The 20,579-nt window shown below is 54.4% G+C and overlaps 1 protein-coding gene across 3 annotated transcripts in view; it reads right to left on the minus strand.

Annotated features, from left to right (window-relative positions):
• Window positions 1-2,573: 2,573 nt before the first annotated feature.
• The window catches only part of PTPN5 (protein tyrosine phosphatase non-receptor type 5), a 54,481-nt gene continuing 36,475 nt past the window's right edge, over window positions 2,574-20,579 (minus strand). For 2 of the 3 annotated variants that reach the window (XM_082747300.1, XM_082747299.1), the window contains 12 exons: window positions 16,679-16,872; window positions 16,016-16,123; window positions 15,699-15,776; window positions 15,035-15,276; window positions 13,668-13,857; window positions 11,250-11,334; window positions 7,575-7,654; window positions 7,243-7,380; window positions 6,627-6,737; window positions 4,361-4,521; window positions 4,158-4,271; window positions 2,574-3,728 (listed from right to left, as the gene is read on the minus strand). In XM_082747300.1, the coding sequence (XP_082603426.1) occupies window positions 3,635-3,728; window positions 4,158-4,271; window positions 4,361-4,521; window positions 6,627-6,737; window positions 7,243-7,380; window positions 7,575-7,654; window positions 11,250-11,334; window positions 13,668-13,857; window positions 15,035-15,276; window positions 15,699-15,776; window positions 16,016-16,123; window positions 16,679-16,872 (1,595 nt within the window). In that variant the 3' untranslated portion in view covers window positions 2,574-3,634. The remainder of the gene's footprint in view (window positions 3,729-4,157; window positions 4,272-4,360; window positions 4,522-6,626; window positions 6,738-7,242; window positions 7,381-7,574; window positions 7,655-11,249; window positions 11,335-13,667; window positions 13,858-15,034; window positions 15,277-15,698; window positions 15,777-16,015; window positions 16,124-16,678; window positions 16,873-20,579) is intronic. The other variant, XM_082747301.1, reaches the window with a different exon arrangement.

Genomic DNA, 20,579 nt, shown 5'->3' on the forward strand with positions numbered 1-20,579 from the left:
AAGACAGGTTGAGTTTTCATTTCTCACACTTCTTAAAAACAATCAGTAATTCAATCTCATAGTTAATAAAACAAGAGAAGCGTCTCTTTAAAGAGGCCCCCTCCCATTCCTGAGCCCCCAACTCCCAACCCTCCCCCAACATGTAACCCCTGTGGTCTCTCAGCTCCTGGAGTTCCTTCAGCCCCTTTTTGCACTTCAGGGAGCCCTACTATATACACTCTTCAGCCCTTCCTTTTTCGTGTACTACATCTTGGAAATCTCTCCTTGCCAGTTCATAAAGACTTTCCTCATTCTTGCTAACAGCTACACAGTATTTCAACGGATGGGTCAGCATGGCAGTTTTTCCATATGAGGAAACAGATGTCTGAGAGAAATCACCTGTTCAAGGTCATTCAGGCCAGAATCCTGGCCTCTTAACTCCCAGTCCAGTGCCCTTGCAAGGGACCCAAGAGCCTGGTTCTGAGCCACTTGGAGGCTAAACTCCCATCTCCCCGCCATGGCAGATCTCTGCCTGTCCTACTTCTACCTCTGAGGTCTGGAACTGTCACCAGCTAGACCCCAAGAACTGACCTTTACTCTTCACCTGCTTGTGCCCACTGAAACTCTGTCCCACATTTTTCCTTAAGCTGCTTATCTCTTAACTCAAGCAAAAGACCCGAGGGGCCTAACATCCTGTGAAGGAAACCGAAACCAGCCCTCAAGCAGTAACCATTGCAGAACAGGAGCTCGTCTGGAGCAGGCGGCCCAGACCAGCGTGAGCTTAACCCCCAACTCACCCCTGCGCAGAGGGACCATGGAGGGACTGACAGTTGCCATTTACCTTGAATACTAAAATCTCAAGGAGGAGTCTCAGCCTCATTTACGTGACATACAATGTATGTCTGAGCGTGTTTCCTTAAGGCGCATGCGTGATCTTATGCCACGTCTACATGTGATGACAAGGCTCCCCTATTTAAATATTCATCCTAACCCTCTATAAAAGAAACCCACTTGCCCTTGGTCAGGGAGTCACGGCTTTGGAAGTCATTCCTCGTGGTCTTATTTGCTGGAAATCACGTTTCCGTTGTGCGACAACTCACCTGGTGTAGTTTCTACCTGGGACTCGCGTTAGTTAGGTTACTCTGGCCGTCCTGCTCTGGGCTCCAAAGGTGGTAGGCTCTGACCCTTCTTGAGGAAAGAGGGGAGTTTTACCTTTGTGTGACCAGTTCCTCCTAACCCTTGAATGCTGCGTCCACGTCTTTGGGGGTGAAGCCGTGCCTGGGCTATTGGCGGGCTGGTCTCCTCCTCCTTTTGCCCCAACAGTGGAGCCACCAGGAGTCACGGGTTCCTTATATGTCTGGCCCCTTGGGGGCGATCCCTTACTGAGGCTCCACAGCTGTCTCAGCTAGACTGGCACGCTGCTTTGTGGGGAGGGGAGTGGAGGAAGGGAGGCTGGAGCCACGGTGGGAGGAAATGCTGGGGTCCGGGCGTGTGGGCGGGAGTCCAAGGGTGGTGGTCCAGGTAACGTTTCCTGTTCCCTTTTGGCTGAGGTGTTGGTTCTCACTGCTGGTGAGTGGGTCCTCTCTGAGCCGAGGGACTCAGGGTAGAGTGTATATGTGTTTGTGTGTGTGTATATGCACACATGCGTATACACACATGTACATGTGCCCACAAGCCAGTGGGGCCGGGGTCAAGGAAGTTGGCTATTTTGCAGAAGTCCTGGGGTGACTGTTCTCCTTGTACTCTGTGACTGGTGCCTGCACAGCTTGAGTGGCCTCCCAGGGCCACCCTGGGGGAGGAGATAACACTGTTAGCTCCCCCTCCCCCAACTCCTACAGCTCAATCCTCATCTGGGTGGACCATAGGAGGCTGTTCAAGTCTTTCCCTGTTGTTTCCTCATTGTCTGTAGTGGAGCTGGGTGCTTGGACCCTCGATCAACAAACACAAAATTCTGATACCTCCTAAAGACCCACTGGTTGGTCAGCAGCCCTGCCCCCTGCCCTGGACCCTCCTGTGCCCTGGAGTGACATGCCCCCTCCCCCAAAGCAACCCCATCAGAGCTACTTTTGCTGCCTCCCTGAGGGCAGGGTTAAGAATAGAGCAGGAGTGTCTGGTATGGCTCAGGACCCGGGCCTAGGGGCAGAGTGTCTGGGCCCCTCGGGAGAGGATACTCTCAGCCCCGGCCTTACAAGGGAAATTTCCAGGATGCAGCTGCTGTTGGGACAAGTCAGGCTCACGGGATAAGTGGGTGGGCCAAAAGGGAGGGGCCTGGCTGTGACCTGAAAGTCTCCGCTCTAGCAGAAGTCTCTGCCAAACACTTTGCCTTCTCTGGAAGCCTCTCATCCCTGTCCTTGAGGCTCCCCATGGTCCAGGGCTCCCGGATGGGTTGGGGGGGGCAGGGGGAAGGTATAGGAGAATCCTGCCAAAATCAAATGTTTTTGGTCTATACTTCCAGTCTTCACCGGGGGCACCAGGGAGCTTGAGAGAGAGAGAGAGAGAGAGAGTGTGTGTGTGTGCGTGTGTGTAGAGGGTGCACAAAGACCAGATTTTGGGGAGGCAGGGAGGGGAGAGGCAATCACACAGACCCAGGGGTCTAGTTTTGCTCAAAATGCTCCGTTTATTGCTCTATTCAATGACCACGAGCAAATTATAAAAAGACACCAAATGTCTCTGTCTGCCGTGGAATAAATATTTAAAGTCAGCAATAAAAACACGTGGCTCCAAGATAACACATGTTGCCAAGAGTCATGCACGCCCTGCTGCCGGGCTCTCAACACACGCATGGACACGGGAACACACGCAGAGCGACACGCAGCGGGACTGCTGGGAAGGCTTTCCCACAGGGACACAGAGAAATGTTTCACACAGATCTGGGGCCCAAACCCCACCCCGCCCTCAGAGCTCCCCCTTCTTCCATGCCCACTGGGGCCCAGGTCCTCTGGGTTCACAGCCAACCCCCTCATTCTTCCTCCCATGCCTCACAGGCTGGTCACTGCCTCCTGAGGGCATCTGACACTAGGAGGTCACCCTTGCTGTGACATTCCTCCCTCCCCACCCCAACCCAGAGACCTTCCCCCAGCTGAGATCTCTCAGTCAACTCCTCGGGAGCTCCTGGGGCAAAATGCAATCTGCTGCATGGGAAGCGGGGGTGGGGGCCCGAGGCAGGTGCCTTGGCCTGGGCTGCTTTGGGGCTGGAGCTCACGACCCCTTTCCCGGGCTGAAGACACAGTGGCCGGTATAGACAGCAGAGACGGGTGGACAGAAAGACACACTGCGGCAAGACACTTGGGAGTGCGGCACAGAAACGTTTTGGATCAAGTAGCAATGGAACCATAGTTAAAAACTGAGGCCCCAGGTCTGCATGGCACGGGTCAGGCCCCAGGGCCCCAGGCCTGGCCTGGCACATCCCTCCCCCTCTCCGCCCCCATCCCCAGTATGTACAGTAGGAAGAGCTATATTGGGGGGGGCCTGGGGCCAGGCCAAGGCTGATGGAGGAGGAGGAGGAGGAAGGAAGGGAGCAGACTGAAGAGAAGGAAGCAGGAGGGGCAGGGATGGGGGGGCAGGCCAGGCCCAAGGCAGGGCTCTGCACGCGGCCAGGGTGGGGGCCCAGACTCAGGTTGGGTGGTGCCCAGAGGACCTCAGGGCAGGAGTGCCATCACTCTGGGGCCTGTCGGGACAGCTGCTTCTCGTAGAGGCTCATGACATGGTGCACGAACTGGTATTGCTCGCATGTCTGGATCATGCCGCCCCTGGGGGCAGAGACACATGGGGGCATGGGGTTGTGGACGGATGGGCTGTGGGAGGGTGCCCCCAAACCCGTGACTACCAATCATTTGCAAGGGGCCTTGTCTTTGTGTAGAGTGGAAAGTCCGATCCCTGCCAGCCACCCCCTCTGCTCCTTCCTGCCCCTCCCCACACACACCAGATAGCGGGACAGGGATGGCATGCCCCTCTACCTCTCCCCCTGTCCTTCTGCTCACCAGTGGTGTTCCTGTTCCTGTTCCCTCCCCATCCAGCCTCCAGCTGTCTGGATCCAGCTGTCCTCTCCGCTCCCTACCTACCAGAAGTCCATTTGCCTTGTGTCCTCTGGCCCCTGACCTTGTGCGTGCATCAGTTTCCCCCGACTGCCCCTGGTTCCCTGTGGGCCCCCACCCCAGGACTTCTGCGCCTGGGCTGACCTGTCCTGGCGGAGCTGGCACGTGGTCTTAAGGATGTCCACCACTCCCTCATGCCTCAGCTGCTGGCAGCAGATGCTGGTGGCAATGAAGCAACCCGTCCTGCCGATCCCCGCGCTGAGAGTGGAAGGATGCCGGGTAAGGGACAGAGCATCTTCAGTAGTAGGGAGGCCACCCTGCCCAGGGGGCCAGCCGCGGAGACCCACCTGCAGTGGACGATGATGGGGGCACAGCGGGGCCCCTCCTGCTGGGCCGCCTCCTCCACCTCCCGCACCAGGTGTAGGAGTGGGGGCGCCCGGTCTGGGGTTTTCTGGTCAGGCCAGGACGTGAACCAGTAATGTTTCAGGCCTCGCTCTTCAGTCCCACTCTGTCCAGGAGACAGAGACCCACCCCAGATACACGTGAACTCTTAGACCCCACAAACCAGCCCACAGAGGGGATGGGAGGAGCAGCAAGAACACAGCGAGGAGGACTCAGGGAGTGGGACTGATGGCCTCTGCTGTCTACACCGTGTACGGCTCAGTGGCATCAGAGACCTAGAGCCAGCTTGGTAGTGAAAGCTCATCAGTGATGCTGGCACTGGTCTTCACTGGCCAGTTCTGCCCCAGCAACTCCAGGATCATCCAAGAGAGGTGGAGTCCCTCTCCAATCCACTCCTGTCCTCTGGTTCTTTATCTTGACAAACCGCCTGGTCACCCATTAGTCCCTCAACTCGGAGTGCCGGGACTCTCCCTCTCCCATCACCGCTCTGCTCCGCCTGCTCTCCCCTGGCAAGTCTTGTCAGTTTTCTCTCCTCTGCGCCAGCACAACTTCTGCTTTGGCCTTTATCATCTCTGCCATCCCTTACTCTTCCCTGACTACTCCATCTCCAACATGGCCAGACGTGGTCTGTGTGCAGCACCAATCTGGACAGGCCGCTATTCCGCTCAGAACCCTCCCAGGGCTCCCGCTGGTCTCCGAATAAACCCATTCTTCTCAGTCTTCAGTCTGGCAAACAGGATCCATGGTCCAGGGTCTAGACCTCCGGGCCCTTCTCCCACCCCTATATACTAGTACTCAATGCTCCTGCATTCCAGTGGTCTGTAGATAAAACCGTGCCCTCCCCCTCCCCCCACACTCTCAAGGCTAGTCTATCTTCCATGCCATTCTTTTTTACTTTTTTCTCTGCCTGGGACATTCTTCCCCCTTGTTTGCCCCATAGTCAATCCTTATTCATCCTGCAAAAGCCCAGTCAGCACCATCACTTTCAGGAAGCCTTCTCTGAGCACCCTGGCTAACAGAGAGGGTCGGTCTTTTGTTTTCTCGTCCATCACTAGCTTGGTACTTACCATCTGTGGGTGCTCCTCTAGGAAAGAGTACAGGCTTTGGACAGCTCTATGTTACCGGGACACAACCCAGAATGAGGCTTAGGGTGGGCGCTTGTAAAGACTCATGGACAAAAGTAAATGTCCCCAAGCTGTCCGGTGTCACCGACACAATGAGGCAGCCCTCACCTCACTTCCGCCTCTTTCCAGGAAAGCAGAAAGCTGGTTCCTTGGGCCTCTAGATTATCTGGCTATGGTGGCTACCCGAGCCTCAACCCCCACCTCCTGGTTCTCTCATGCCTTCTGGCAAGGACTAGATCTCAGAGTGTCTCAGGTGGTCACTGCCCTTCTGGGGCTGAGCGCCTTGACACCTCACCTTCTACCTTCTCCGGTGGGAGAAGGCCAATCAGAGGGACAAGTCTCAGGCCTTGAGTTTGACCCTGTGGCTGCCAGTATCAGTAGACTTCAGACTGTTTCTGGATAGAGCACCAGCTTCCTGGTGCCTGGCTCACCTCTTCCAACCCGTGGGGTTATGCCATTGGGCTCTACTTCCCCCAAACATGGGTCTTGTTTCTCAAAAACAGAACCCATTAATCCTCCTGATTCCAAAGGAACAGTCTCCTCTGTTATGCCTTGCATGGAAGAAGCACAACTTCAGGGTTGGAGGGTACCCCCACCACACACACACTCTTCTGGGCTGTTCTGTATTGTTCATATAGTATATGCTTTTTTTTTTTTTTTTTTTAAATCTTTTTTGTGTAACCCTCACGTCCCTGCGCCTGCCCTCTGGTGTCCAGGTTGCGTACTACAGGAGCTCAATGTGACAATGGACCTTCTGTTTTAAGTAAGGACAGTGCTGGAGGCTTATGGAGATCCCTCATCCAGGCAGTCCTGGACTTGAGCGTGTCTGAAGCAGAGCTGGAAAGCATTCAGAATGACAGTGTAGATACAGAGAATCCAAGAGCTTTAAATGCAACTGAGGTTTCGTCATGCCTCCGGTCATCCACCCCTCCCCCATCCCTGCTTATGGATATACCCTGAGAATGCACAGGCGTGGATCTCAGGTACAGCAGAGTCTTGGACCCCGTTATCTGGGGTGCCCCCCGACCCCTTTCATGGCCCTGTCCCCCATCCTCCCCACCCGGCCCAGCCCAGCCCCTGGCCTCACCCTGAGGGAGATGAGTCGCAGCCGGTAATCCTCAGTGTGAATGACTTTCTGCACGATGATCTCCACACCGTCGTATACCACCTGCTCCTCCGGCCAATACTCAGTGCACTTCTGCAGGGGCCCAGACCAGCTGCTACACTCACAGTGCCTGCATCCTCCAGTCTCCCCAGTGCCCCACCAGGGCCAGCAGGGCAAGATATGAAAGGGCAATGGGTTCGCAATTCGAGAGTGCAGAGTTCAAATCTCAGCTTCGTTACTTCCCCCTTCTGAGCCTCAGGTCCCTCTGGCAAATGGGAGTAATACCTACTTCAAAGGACTCCTCTGGGGATTCGAGTAAATGGGCTGGCACTGGTACAGGAGTTGCCAGAGTGAGCCCTGGCTGGTGGGGAAGCAGCCAGGCAGCCTGTTTCCCATCACAGGCTGGCCCATCTACGTGGCCCTGAGCAAATGACCTCACCCTGCTCGGCTTCCCATGTCCCCACTTTGGCGGCAGGCTACCAACCTCCCAAGACTGTCCTCAGGAGGAATATGGAAACGAGACGCTCTGCGAAGGGCACAAAGTGGCAGACCCCTGGGAACAGCACAGGGGAGTGGGGTCAGGGTGGGGGAGGCCTACCTCGTTCATCTCCTCGATGTTGGTGATCATGACGATGATGGGCGTGTGCTCCTGCCACACCATGCGCCAGAAGTCCCCAACCGTGCTGACGATGGGTCCCTGAGTGGCGATGTACACCTTCTCCTCCCCACCATAGCCCTGCGGCCAGCCAAGTCCAGGCTGTCAGGGCCAGATGCAGTGCTCCCTGGGCCTAGTCCCCACACTCAGGCCTTTCCCTGGGGGGTAGGGGTTGCTGGTGGGAGCCACGCTGGCTTAGGGCCAAGCCTGGAAGACAGATCTTGTGGGCTCGGGCCTCCCTTTCAGGGAGAGGTCACAGGGATGGGGCTACATACCCGGATGTAGTTGGCATTGATGTAAGAACTCAGAGGGTCCTCAGGGTCTGGTGAGGTCAGACACACTCTGCTGTGGGGGTCTGGGGCGGGGGGGAGACAGGTGAGGCTGGTATTTGACAGGTGCAACAACCCCTTTAGGGCAGGGCCCCATCTTATCGGGCCCACTACAGGGCACCTGCATTTCTTTTGAGACTCTTGAAGTTTCTCCTTCCCCTGCCCACTAGCCAAACACTGGCCCATCTCTGTGGCCCTGGCTCTCTACCTCTGTGGCATCAGTGCCTGCCCCTTGTCTGTGTCCCTTAAGCTGCCCTGGTCTCCCTGTGCCTCATGTTCTGGAGAGGACAGAGTTAAGTCAAGTAAAGAACGACCTAGGAGACACATCCCTATTAGCAGCGACAAGCGTTTGGCACACACGGTCACTAATGCGCTGGGTCTACTTGAAAAGCACACGGTCTTCCTAAGCCTCAATTTTCCTATCTGTAATAAGGGGGTAAAGCAGTTGTTGGAAAGATAAATAAGAAAACAGCTGGGAAGGTGTGATGTAAACCGTAAAGTACTTTGTAAATATAAAGGACTGTTGAGGTTTGGGGGTAGAAAGCCAAGGGAGAGCCCAGGGATGGAAGGTGTGGAGCCTTCCAAGCCTGCCATCCAATCGCGGGATCTCAGCAGCCGACGCACGTGTGCACAAACAGCTTTTTTCTTTTTCTTTTTTCCAACCCATTCGCACATCCAATCCCGCAGTTACAGAGTCTTACACCCTCCTGCCCCTCTCCCTGGAGTAGAATCTGTTCTGTTCCAGCTAGAGCCTCCCTGGATGGAGTCTTCTTTTGGCGGTGAGGAGATGGGACAGACAGAGGGAGGCTGCGCGGGGTGTTTGGGGAGGTGTTGGGGGGCCCAGGGCCTGGTTTCTGCTCTGGCTCTGTCACCAGCTGCCTGTCTTGTCCCTTTCTCTGGGCTTCCCTTTCTCTCCTGAATAGGGAGGGCTGAACTAAAGATGTTGCCAGCACCCATTTCTGGGGCTCTCCAAGGCAGGACAGGGGAGCTGGAGAGCTGGGTTCGAGTCCTGGTGCTATGACTTGCTGGTAGTGTGAACGTGAACCACTAACTTAGCTTCCCCTGCTCTGTCTGCAGACTGGAGACATCTCTTCCAACCTAGCCCTACTGGTCTTGTAAAGGTGAAAGGAGTGAATGGTAACTTGTCCCCAAGCCAGTAACTTAGCCCGACACGCACTATGTAGCCCGGAGCTGTTACGACTGCATTTGTTACCAGCCTCCCTAGAAGTTAGCAGGTAGAGAGAATCCCAAACCAGGGAGGGGAAACAGGAGACACTCATAAGCCTCTGCTCTCCAGCCCTTTTATGCCCAGCCCCAAGGCCTGAGGTCCTGGCAGCTGATCTGGGGACGGGGCAGCAGAGGAGGAAGGGGAAGGGAAGGCAATGCTGGGTGGTCCAGGCAGAAGAAAGGAACAGGGAGGGAGTGCTGAGGGACGGGGTGGGGTCCCTTTTTGTGGATACCTGCCCAGATTAGGGGCCAGAAGTGGGCACAGCACCCTCGGGCCAGACACCAGGGCCTTTGGCATGCACTGGGGACACGATGAGCCCACTGCCTTTGTGCCTGGCACTGTGCTTGAGGGCAAGGGACTCCTCCTGCCTGCCCCCAAGTACTAGGCAAGCAGGCAAGCAGTGGGTGGTCTGACAGCTCCAGGCTGGGTGTGACGGCCCAGTAGGGGCCCAGTAGGGGACACCATTCTGACCGATTCCAGGGCACAGGCCAGGATGGGGCATGGAGACATGAGGTGGAGAGGAACCAGCTGATCGAGGGTCTTATAAACCACGCTTCTAAGGCTAGACTGGAATACAAGGAATACAAGGGTGACCATGACAGTGTCTAAGGAGGAGAAGGACACGACTGGATTTCTGTTTTGCACCATTTCTGTGATAATGGTAGACGACGGGCAGGAGGGGAGAGTGCAGGACTCAGGAGACCCGTCAGGAGATTTCTGCCTGGCCCAAGGCCAGGGGCATTACGTCAATGCAGTCTTTGCAAATGGTGTCCCTGGAACTGGGCAATAGAGACGCCCTAACCCACAAAAGTCACATGGCAGTGAGGATGGAGAGGGAGAGCTGATCCAAGAGACGTCCATTTGTTCGTTTGTTCATTCATTCATTCATTCCCTCCCTCCTTCACTCAGATAGGAGCAGAAGGTCTACTATGAGCCAGGCACCCTTTTGGTATTTGGGAAACACAGTGGCAAATGCACAGAAATCGCTCCCTTATATCTCGTCTTCTGTGCTGCCAGCTGGGGTTACCGGTCAGTCTGTCCTATGAACTGCCCTTGGATCTGTTCCTCCCATTAGACTGGGAATTCCCTGTGTCTCATTCATGCCTCAGTTCCCAGCCCCTGGGGTGGGGGTTCAGCCAATGTGTGCCAAATGAATGAGAAAACGAGCCTCACAGCACCCCCGCACTGGCCCAGTGTCTGAGGCCCATGGTCAATTCTTGCTGGCTGTGGAGGATGCTCTGTGGAGGCTCCAAGGCCTGGAGGCTCAGAGCTGAAGTGGCTCAAGAGCTTTCAGGGATCCAGTGGGGACCAGGAGGAGAGATGGCTGGATCCCGCCCACTGCTACGGGCCATTCTGAGTGAGCAGCAAGGCCCTGGGTTCTGGAGGACCTGAGCCCCTCCCTCCACAGGGGGTTGGTTGGTTGGAAGGTGATAAGATGAGGAAAGAGGTGAGCAGCCCTGAATAATGCATCCTGGCCTTAAATGGTGCTTTGTTTAACCGGAACTACCTAGAGACTGTGTAACCATAGCAACCACAAGTCGATATTTTAAAAGTTAAAAATAAGTCATGACATCTTACATGTTGTTGGAGATGCTGATGGCAAAACTGCTTTTTTAAAGCCTCGTTACTCCACAAACTGAGTGGAGTAGGTTGGTGGGGATTCACTTTCAACAAGTCACCCCCTAAGCTAGCCCTGGGGCCTGGGGCCAGAACTTGGCAAGGGTGACAGGCAGATAGGGGCTTGATGAAAGTTATCTGAAAATGACACCCCAGGGCTGAAAGAGGAGTTTTAGGTCACCTGGTCTAACTGCCCTCAAAAGGGGAAAATCCTTCTCAGATCTGCCAGGGGATGGATCATGCAACACCACTTGAATACCTTGAGTGGCGGGGAGCTCACACTCTGGCAGACAGCTCATTCCCTTGTGGGGTGGCTCTTGCTGTTAAGAGGACTCACAGTCAGACCCAACTCGACTCAAGGTAGACAAAAGAGCTTGCTTGATTCCAGGGTCAAGGAGGTTCAGGCTGAAACTCAGTTCTGCACTTCCTAGCTATGTGACTGTGGGTGAGTCACTTAACATCTCTGAGCCTTATCTTCCCCTCTTTAAAATCTGCCCATTCTGAAGAGATAAAGAGGCCTTTAAATTCCTGTCTGGGAGCTGTTATTATCCTCATTCTTTCTCTCCGGGTTTCCACAGCCAGGGCAAGGGTGAAGGAATGAACTCACCTCTGCCCTCACAAGGGGGGGCCTTTCTCTTCATTGGGTACCCCCAACCCTCCTGCTCTTCTCCTGGTGACTCTGGACACCTAGCTCTAGGATTGAGGTCTTCCTCAGGGCGAGGGGCATGAGGTGAAGGTGAGCCCATCCCTACCCCCTGGGGCGCAGAGTTACTCACTGGGAAGGATGGTTTTATACCGGTTCTTCCGCACCAGCCCAGGGATGTCATACTCCTTTGGATCCACAAAGTTCATGGGGATTTCCTATGAGAGCAGGACACGGGGGTATTACCAGCTGTGGGCTCTCACAGACGTTTGAATCCAGCACTGGTCGGCCCTTAACTTCTAGCCCAGACACTTGCTTGAATGCATACATTCATTCAGTGAACATTTACTAGTAAACGAGTCTGCACGTAAAAAGCACTGTAAATCGTGCCTGGCACATAGGGAGTGTATAATAACAGTTATTATTACAACTGTTGATCCAGAGCCAGCCTGGCATGTAGTAGATGCTCAGTAAATGGCTGATGAACAAGAACAAGAAAACAATGTGACCCAGCCAATCCCCGCCATCTACCACACGCGCAGAGCTGCAGTCCACCTGCGTGGCTTTGCAGATCCGAGGGCCCACCCTGGACATCCCCACCTCAGGAGCTCAGCTTGGGCAGCTTGCCTTGTGGGAACATCCACCCCGTCCTCCTCTTCCTCTGTCCTGTCCACCTTAAACGACACCTCCTCCAAGAAGCCTTCCCCAATTCTCTGGCAGGAAAGAAGCCTCCTTCTTTGATGTGTTTGAGCTTCTCAATCTTGTTTTGTGTCAAAAGCCCCAAGTCCAAAGTTCTCTGCTTGGCATGTGAGATGACCTGGGATCTGGTCTTTGTTTCTGCCGCTCCCCCAATCTCCCCACACCGCACCCCCCGCCCCCCCCAGCCCTGCCGACAGGGGACCTGCTCTCCAATTACATGTCTGTCTCTCTTCCCTGCTGTGAATACGCCCCTTGCCCTCCTGTCTCCAGATCTGAGCTCCCAGCATTCCTTCTGACCTCCCTCAGGTTTGGGAGCACTGTTTTCACCTTTCTCCATCTGTCCAAACAGTTCCCAGCCTTTAAATTCCCCTCTTGCGCCCTCCCCACTATTCCTGGGGTGACTCCCCAGGGCCTCTGGCTTCTTTGCTCCTCCTTCCACCTGTCCACATGGCTCAGTGTCTGACCCCAAATAGGTTCACAGTGTCCACAGTTTGAGGACATAGTAAGTATGGGCTTCAAGGATCACTACACTCAATTTCTAGGGTTACTATGAGAATCCACCCCCCCCCCAACCAACATGTACAAAAATGCCCATGAAGCGAGGGTAGAGGCTGTGTTCCCCTGTCTCTGGGCCAGAGTGACAATGATCTACTGAACAAGAAACACCAGAGAGGATGCAAGCCCCTTCTTCAAGGGGAGGTGAGGGTGGTGGGAACTTACAGCAAAGCTGAGGGTGGGGTAGTTGGGGAAGACTTTCTGGAAGCATCCAGTGAGGGGATGATGTGAGCAGATGCCTGAGAAGAGAAAGGCCTGGGAGTGGGGGGAGGTGGTGGTCCAGTTTGAAGTGGACAGTCCCCGTAGGCATGGGAGGCTGGCCCAACTCAGCTAAGACAGGCCATGCCCAGCCCTGGAGAATGTGGAGCTGTGGGTCAGAGGGCGGCAGAGGCTTTCTCAGAAGAAATAGCCATCAAGCCCAGGTAGGAGACAAGGTGGCCTGTGCAAGGGAAACTGAGGGAGGCACATGACTGTCCCATCCCCCTGGCTTCTCCCAGGAGGGGCTCTCCCCAAATACTCAGGGCCCCTTGCCCTTTTCTGCCTACACTGGTGGGTGAGTTCCTGGATGGGTGAGTTCCTGGATGGGTGAGTTCGAGTGAGGAATGCACTTTTGGGCCCAAGCCCCTTCCTTCCTCCTCCTTGGGGACCCTCCTGCAGAGAAGGAAATGTAGGGGTACACCACCTGGGGTGGGTAGAAAACTTGTTAATTCCTAGGATTAGGAAGCTCGCTATTGCTCTGCACCTAAGCCTCATTCCAAGCTGAGTTTCATCAACAAAACTGAAGGTGATATTGTCATCTCCCACATCTCAGCTAATGACTGGCTGAGCGCTCAGGCAGGCAAAGCAGAGATGTCATTTTCTGGGCCCCTCTAAGTCCATCAGGAGGCAACTGGAGGCCCTTGCAGGGGTCGCGGGGGCTGGAGGTGACCGGAGAGTTGTCAGAGAAAGAACAGTGCTTGGAGATGTGGGGCAGCAGGAGGGAAAACAGCCGAGTCAGAAGGAAGGCTTTCTATCACTTTCAAAGCACAGTGCTGGGCAGTTAGGACTTGGGGATGCCACTGGACACGAGTCACTGGGCTGAGGGCTCTGCACACGTTAGCCATCTCTTTAACCCTTGCAACATTCAGTGATTTTTATCCCCATTTTCCAGACAAGAAAACTGAGGCTCAGCGAGAAGCAGCTTGCCCAAGACGGCAGGAGAGCTCACGGACACCCCGCTCCACTGCCTGGCTGGATGTGTGACTGATGTAAGAGGCAAGGTCTGCCCGCTGTGGGTGGTTGGCCTGGGGGGACTCACAAAGAACTCTGCCTGCAGCAGGAAGGGGTCCAGGGCCTTCTCGTGAAGCTCCTCGGCCTGCAGGACCCGGGAGGCGCTGAGCAGGTACTCCCGGGCTGACTCCTCTCGTGGGGACATGAGGTAGCCAAAGCCCTCCTCATTGCAGCCCGGTGTGCACATGTCCAGGGTCAGGGAGACGTTGGAGCCCCTCCTGGAAGGACCGGGAAAGGGGGAGCGCGTCTCAGAGGTGGGGAGGTGGGAGAGATCCAGAGGGGGAGCAGGGGGCCACCCAGGAGAGGAGTGGGAGGGGCTCCGCACTCCTGTGCGAGGAGTACGAGTCTCAGCCCTGAGGCTGAGGCCTGACTTCCCATCTCCTGCCTCCTGCAGCGGAGCCGCTAACCAAGGGAGGCTGGGGGCCCCAGTTCCAGAGGTTCCATCCAAGGCTACCTCAGCAAAGCCCTCCCTGGGCTCTCTTCTGTCACTGCTGTCCCAGCCCTGTGGCCCCAGGCAGTCATGAGAGTGGGCACGTGCCTAGACCAGAGAAGCAGGGCTCTACTCTCTGTGTCGTGGCCTTAGGCCCACCAGTCCTGGGTAAGGCTGCCAAGGAGTCATGGACATCTCCTCCAGGAGAGGTCAGGCCCCTTGGCTGTCAGGGGAGGAGGGAGTCCCGGCGCGGAACATGGCAACACAGATGTCTGCACTAGACCAGCTCTACTATCATGTTCAGGGTCTATGGCCCAGGGCAGCTGAAAAGCCCTCATTATATAGGAAGGGAAACTGAGTCCCAGAGAGAGGACAAGAATTGCCCAAGCTCACACAGTAAGGAGATGGAAGAGCTGAAACCAAGAGAGAGGTTTTCTGACTCCTCATCCAGGGCTTCTTCCATGATGTCGTATGGGTTACGCAAACCTGGTGTGATCTGGCTTACCCAGCAGGGTTCTGAAGAGAAGGTGGTGACACCTCCCAAATTATGCTCTAGGGAACACTATGGGACACTCCATAGAAGTATAGATGTAGGGTTCACTCTATGGAAGTTGAGGAATGCTACATGCTACCCCCTTGACGATTTACAATGAACACAAGTGTTAAAGGTCCTGACAAGTCCTGTAATAAATGAACCTACCCAAACTTGCTTGAGTATGGGAGTTTACGTGTGACTGTACACATGTGTACCTGTGTATGCCTGTGTGCTCATGTGCAGTAACAGCATTTACCTTGGGTCATTCTGATCTATGTAATCAGACCTGAGGAGCATGTGTCTACACTGGTTAAACCATGAGACTGGCTCTGACCTGGCCACTGGGAGTCAGAGTCAGGCACCTGCCCTTCTGATGCACTGCTGAGACCTCAAGAGCCCATAGAGCCCACCCCTCCTCTGCCCTTCCCACCTTTCCTGTAGACCCATGGACTTGACAGTCAGTGAGGCAGGGTCGGCCTCAGGCTTGATGTCCATCACACAGTCAAACACAGGAGTCTCAGGGACAGGGTCCAAGTCCAGGAAGTCATCCTCGGCCTTCTCTTCCATCCACTCTGAGTAAGTGAAGGAGGGCTGGCGGCTCACTGACTGGCGCCTGTCCTCAGGGGGCGGTGCGGTGGGTGGCTCTGGGGGGGCCCTCAGGAGGTGCCATGCCTAGTTGGGAAGATAAAGCATCATGGACCTGGGGCCATGCTGGCTAGCCCTGGAGTGATGGGGTAGCCATGAGACTGAGCCCCCTGCCCTCAGTGAGTCTAGAACAGCCCTGCTTTCCTGGGAGCGGTGTGCATGGCACTGTCACCTTCTAGCCCCCACCTTACCCCCTGCCCCCTCCCCTGCCTGCCTTCAGTTTCCTGGGGATTGAAATCTTCTTGGAGGGGTGTGGGGCTCCTACACTAGTCTTCTCTGGCCTTGGTCTTTCCCTCAGCCTAGAACACCGCAAACCCATTTTCAAGAAGAAGGTGCCCTTCATGCCCTGACCTAAAACATCTAGTTTGGAGATTAGATGGGAGCTGGTTGGGGCTGGGCCTCTGGGTCTGAGGAGGGGAGCACTGAGGTCAGGTTAGGAGGCGCCTTACCAGGGTGGTAATGAGGATCACACACAGAGTAACCAGCAGCAGACTGGGGACTTCCCAGGTCCCAACACCCAGCCAGGCCTGGGGAATGCGAAACAAATAGGTCAGGGGGTGGTGGGGACACAGTTCTCATCCATTCTGACAGTGACAAAACCGAGGCTCTGAAAGCTGCCGACCAGGGCTGGGTGGGGAGCAGGGAGAAGGGTTTTAGGGGGTGTGGAAGTATCTTCTGAGCTCAAAGAAGCCCCATCCAGGGCTTGGTGACACTGGAGGTCCCCGGTCGCTCCCTCCTACCTGGGAGCTCCCTGGAGCTTACTCACCATGGGTCCCAGCTGTTCCGGGAGTGTGAACAAGGAAGAGAGGAGGTCTGTGGCATTCTGTGACCAGATGGGGCCATAGCCGCTGAGCCAGATCACCCCGCAGGCAAGCTGGGGGAATGAACTGAGTTTGGAGCCTGGGCTTCTCGCCCCCGTATTCCCCCTACAGAGCTCGCCTGCAGCCTCACCTAGCCCCCCAAAGTCCAGACTATACGGCTGAGGGAAGAGGCCAGGGGCTTCGTGCATGGAGAAAGCCTCAGGACGCTCCCTGCAGAAAAGCTGACTGGAGGGAGCCAAGATAAAGCCCCTCCCAGAGGGGATCTCCCCTCCCCAACCAGGTACATACATAAAAGGAAAAGTTTCCAGAGCTATCTCCCTAGACAGGAAGTCCTCGGAGAGATGCCTGCAGGCCTGGCTGCTGGGGAGCCCTAAGTTCCTGCTTCTCGGCTTAGGGAAGGCAGACTGTGAGGGTCTTAGCTAGTGAGGCTGTAGCTGAGAACCCCAGCCTCCTCCACACACCGGCCAGAGAGCTTCGAGTCACCGAGGGGCACCAAGAAGGCCCCTCGTCCCCCACGAGCCCCAGGCAGCCATCTTGGCGAGGACGTGGTGGGCTGTCCCTCCACCTGCCCTCTCTCCAGACCCTCGTGAGGCCCGAGGTATCCTTACCAGGAACTGCGAGGCAGCCAACAGGCACAGGCTGCTTCTGACATGGAGGGAGTGGCTCCCGGTGCCTTGAGGTGGCGGCTTCTGAGCGGGCTCCGAGGGCAGTGAAGGCGGCAGGGGCGGAGGCATCTCTCTGGGCGAGTCCATGAGCCCTTCGGCCTGGTCCAGCGCCTCCATCACTACCGGCTGGGGGAGACCTGTGGAAGGTGGACAGGCGCCTGGTGACTCGGGCCCCGGCGACCCATGGTGGGCTGCTCCTTCTGGGGTGGCTGTGGCTTCCTCTCAATCTGGGATCAGTCAGCGTGGCTCCACTTCCAGCCGTCACCCTCGATTAGCAAAGCAATATTCACCTACCTTCGTCAGAAAGAGCTAAGTGTGGGTGGACAAATTATTTCTCTTTTATTTCTCCAGTAACAGAGTTAAAATGGCAGGAGGTTTTTCAGGGAGTTAACATCGCTGTGTTTACGCAGTTTCATTCTTTTCCATTTCTCAAGGAAACAAAAAACAACCACCTCAAACTCAATTAAAAGGGAGAGAGAGAGAGAGAGGAAAAAAAAGACACAGCATAACCAGGCCGTGACCCCGAACAGCCCTCCCACGCCTGCCTTCCAGATTTTTGTCTCTTGTGGTCTGTGGCCTGACTAGGGATGGAGGCCGAACTCTGGACAAGATCCCAGCTATGCACCCCTTCCCACCTCAAGGCCCCACAGTGTGGGGGCGATGGGGGGGTGTGTGGAGGAAAATCTTGGGGTATAAAATCAATGTCTAATGTCTCGATCTAGTTCTGGGTCTGTCCCTAGTTGTGTGACCCTGGGAGAGTCACCCCTTCTCTGGGCTTCGGTTTCCATACTTGGGGGGAAACAGAGGTTCAGCTGGACCCTTGGGTTCTGTACTGCTTTATGGAGCCCTGGTGCTTTCTCAGAAGCAACGGGTATTATCAAGAGCTCTGAGTCCTTGGTATGGGAGCTCTGCTTGTCCCCATTCCATACCCTGGGTTCCTTCTCAGATTATTTCAACACAGGATTCCATGAGTAAAAACATGTGAACACCACTAGCTTAGATCTGAGGAACTGGCCGTAGAGAGTCTCTCGGCATCTACTCTGGTTGAGTCCCCATTGTTGGATGTCTCCATTGGAAGACACAAGGTTTATCCTACTGCCGAGAAGAGAGGGACTAGCCAAATGGATGTTTAACAGCTTGACAGTGGGATGGGGCTGTCCACACAGCACCATGTAAATGGGACAATGGACTCCTTTCCCAGCTGGGTGACAACAGAACACCCCTACCCAACACCACGTGAGGCCAACAGTTCTTTGTCCACATGCTTGCTTGCCCACTGGACAAACATTTACTGAGCTTCTTCCATGGCCTGGATCACTGGTGTGGTGCAATGGGCCCAGGTCCTGGGGACAGCTCTATCTGGGTCCTCCCAGGTTCCTCCTTCTAGATGCTGACCTGGTGCAGCTTCCCACGTAATGCGATCTAGCCACACTCCTCGCAGTTCCTCAGGTGAGCTCACCTACTTGCTCTGTGCACCCCCGCCCCCCATGTTTTGTACCTACTAGTCCCTCTGTTCGGAACATCCCTCCAACCTCCTGCTCCCCTCCCCTACCCCCCCCACACACACTCTGCCAAGTTAACTCCTCTTCACCTTATAGAACTCACATCACATGTCACCCCTGAAGCTGGTCCTCCCCTGCCACATTTTTCCTAGCATGCCCTGCCTCTCACTACCACCAGCAGCAACAATACATCTGGAATGTGGGAGACTCTGCTCTGAGTGCTTTATGTATGTGTGACGGTCTTCCCTCTTCACAGTACTCCTATGAAGTCAGTACGTCAATGACTATCATTTTATAGAAGATGAGGTACAGGGAGGGTATAAGACTCTGCCCCGGTCATTTAGCTCAGAAGTCATCGAGGCGTGTTCAAACCAAGGCAGATAAATGGGCTCTGGCTGGGGTTTGTAAAATTATTCACTGAATATCATCTCTCCAACTTGTCTGTAATTTCCATGAGGGCAGGAGTGGAGTCCGTCTTGTTCATCATAACTGCATCTAGCAAAGTCCTGACAGGTAAGTCGACAATAAATATTTCTACCAAAATACTTGTGTGCAGGATGGTAGGCCAGTGTTAACCACTCAGTTTGCTTACCAGATAACTGGAGATGACGATACCTTCCTCGAAAAGCGGTGATGAAGACTATAAATACTATAAATGAAACACTCAGCATGGCACCTGGCGTCTAGCAGGTGCTCAATAAATGTCAGATTATAACAACGTTAGCTCCTAATTCCTGCCTTCACGAGGCTCCCAGTCTCATGGGGAAGACAGACCAGTAGATACACACCCATAATCCACTATAGTCATTGGAAAATCCAAGTGCTAGGGGAGTCACTGAGCACACAGCTCAGATCCTGGCCAGTACCATGAAAAGGAAAAACTGCTGCTAAGGATGGAGCCTGCAGGAAGCCAGAACTTTCCACCGTTGAGAGGCAGAGGCTTGACTGCTCAAGAGGCGAGGTCAGAAAAAGCAGTCAAAGGGTGATGCCAAATTCAGAAGGGTGGGAGAGGTCCAGGGCCCAGAGGTCACCTGGCTTGGCTCTACAATGCATAACCTGCAGACTGCGGGCTAGTCCTCCTTCTCCTTGGGATTCAGTTTCCTCCTCTGAAAAAGAGGGGCTTGAACTTGAACCTGGTGCCTCTCAGATATTTCTGCCCCCCTCAGAGGAGAGGGGACATGGGTCTTCAGGAGAATAACGGCAAGCTCTCACGGTTTTGGACCCTGCTGCTTTGTTTTAAAATTCATGGGTGCTCTGGGTTCTATGCTATGGCATATCTGTACTTGTTTTGATATTAAAATAATGGGCTTTCTCCCCCTCCCCCAAAGCTTTGAGTCAAATTTCTCCTTCAGGAAAATGCTCTACAATTTATCCCGTGGCTTTGCCCTCAGGGGTACACGCACCCCAGCCTGAGAAGCGTGGAACCTGCCGGCAATAAGACATCATGCCGCGGTTATAAAAGATTCTGTAAATGAATATTTAATATCACGGAAGGAAATTTTGATGTTATGGTGAAAGGCAAGGTGACAAAACAGTATTATCTCCTTGGCCTTAAAAATTAAGAAAATACAGTGCTCGCTTCGGCAGCACATATACTAAAAAAAAATTAAGAAAATACAAATGTGCGAATAAGAAGGTGGTAAATGCCCACCATAAGATGAAAAGTTAATGTGAGATGCTGCTTGGGAAGCACACTGCATGGCAAACTTCTGGCATACAGTAAGTGCTCAATAAATGCTGGACATGGTAAATGGAAAGAACAGAAGCCAGGTGTTCACAGTGGTTCTTTGGAGGAGGGGGAGAGGAGAAGAGGGCTTTTTGTCACTGTTTATATATTGTCAGTTTCCTCCGATACATATACACATACAGTGATATGCAGATACATAAACACACGTATGCCCAGACGCATACACACATATACACATACACATGTATTTATATATAGTGGAAGAAATATTTAGAAGAGGGATCACTGCTCTGAGTTTGGACACCATGAGGTCTCGTTAATACTCCTGGGTTCTGGGGCACTTGGGTGGCTCAGTGGGTTAAGCCGCTGCCTTCCGCTCAGGTCATGATCTCAGGGTCCTGGGATCGAGTCCCGCATCGGGCTCTCTGCTCAGCAGGGAACCTGCTTCCCTCTCTCTCTCTCTGCCTGCCTCTCTGCCTACTGTGATCTCTCTCTGTCAAATAAATAAATAAAATCTTAAAAAAAAAATACTCCTGGGTTCTGGGCCCTGTCATACCTGTCCCACCTAAATGCAAGAGGTGGGATATGAGAGTGCGAAAATGTATGCAGCTCTGTGACCCACCCAGCAGCGTAACAGCCACTCCCAAGACAGGCC

This window comes from Mustela nivalis (genome assembly GCF_964662115.1).
Source record: "Mustela nivalis genome assembly, chromosome: 9".
NCBI classification, from domain to species: Eukaryota; Metazoa; Chordata; class Mammalia; order Carnivora; family Mustelidae; genus Mustela; species Mustela nivalis.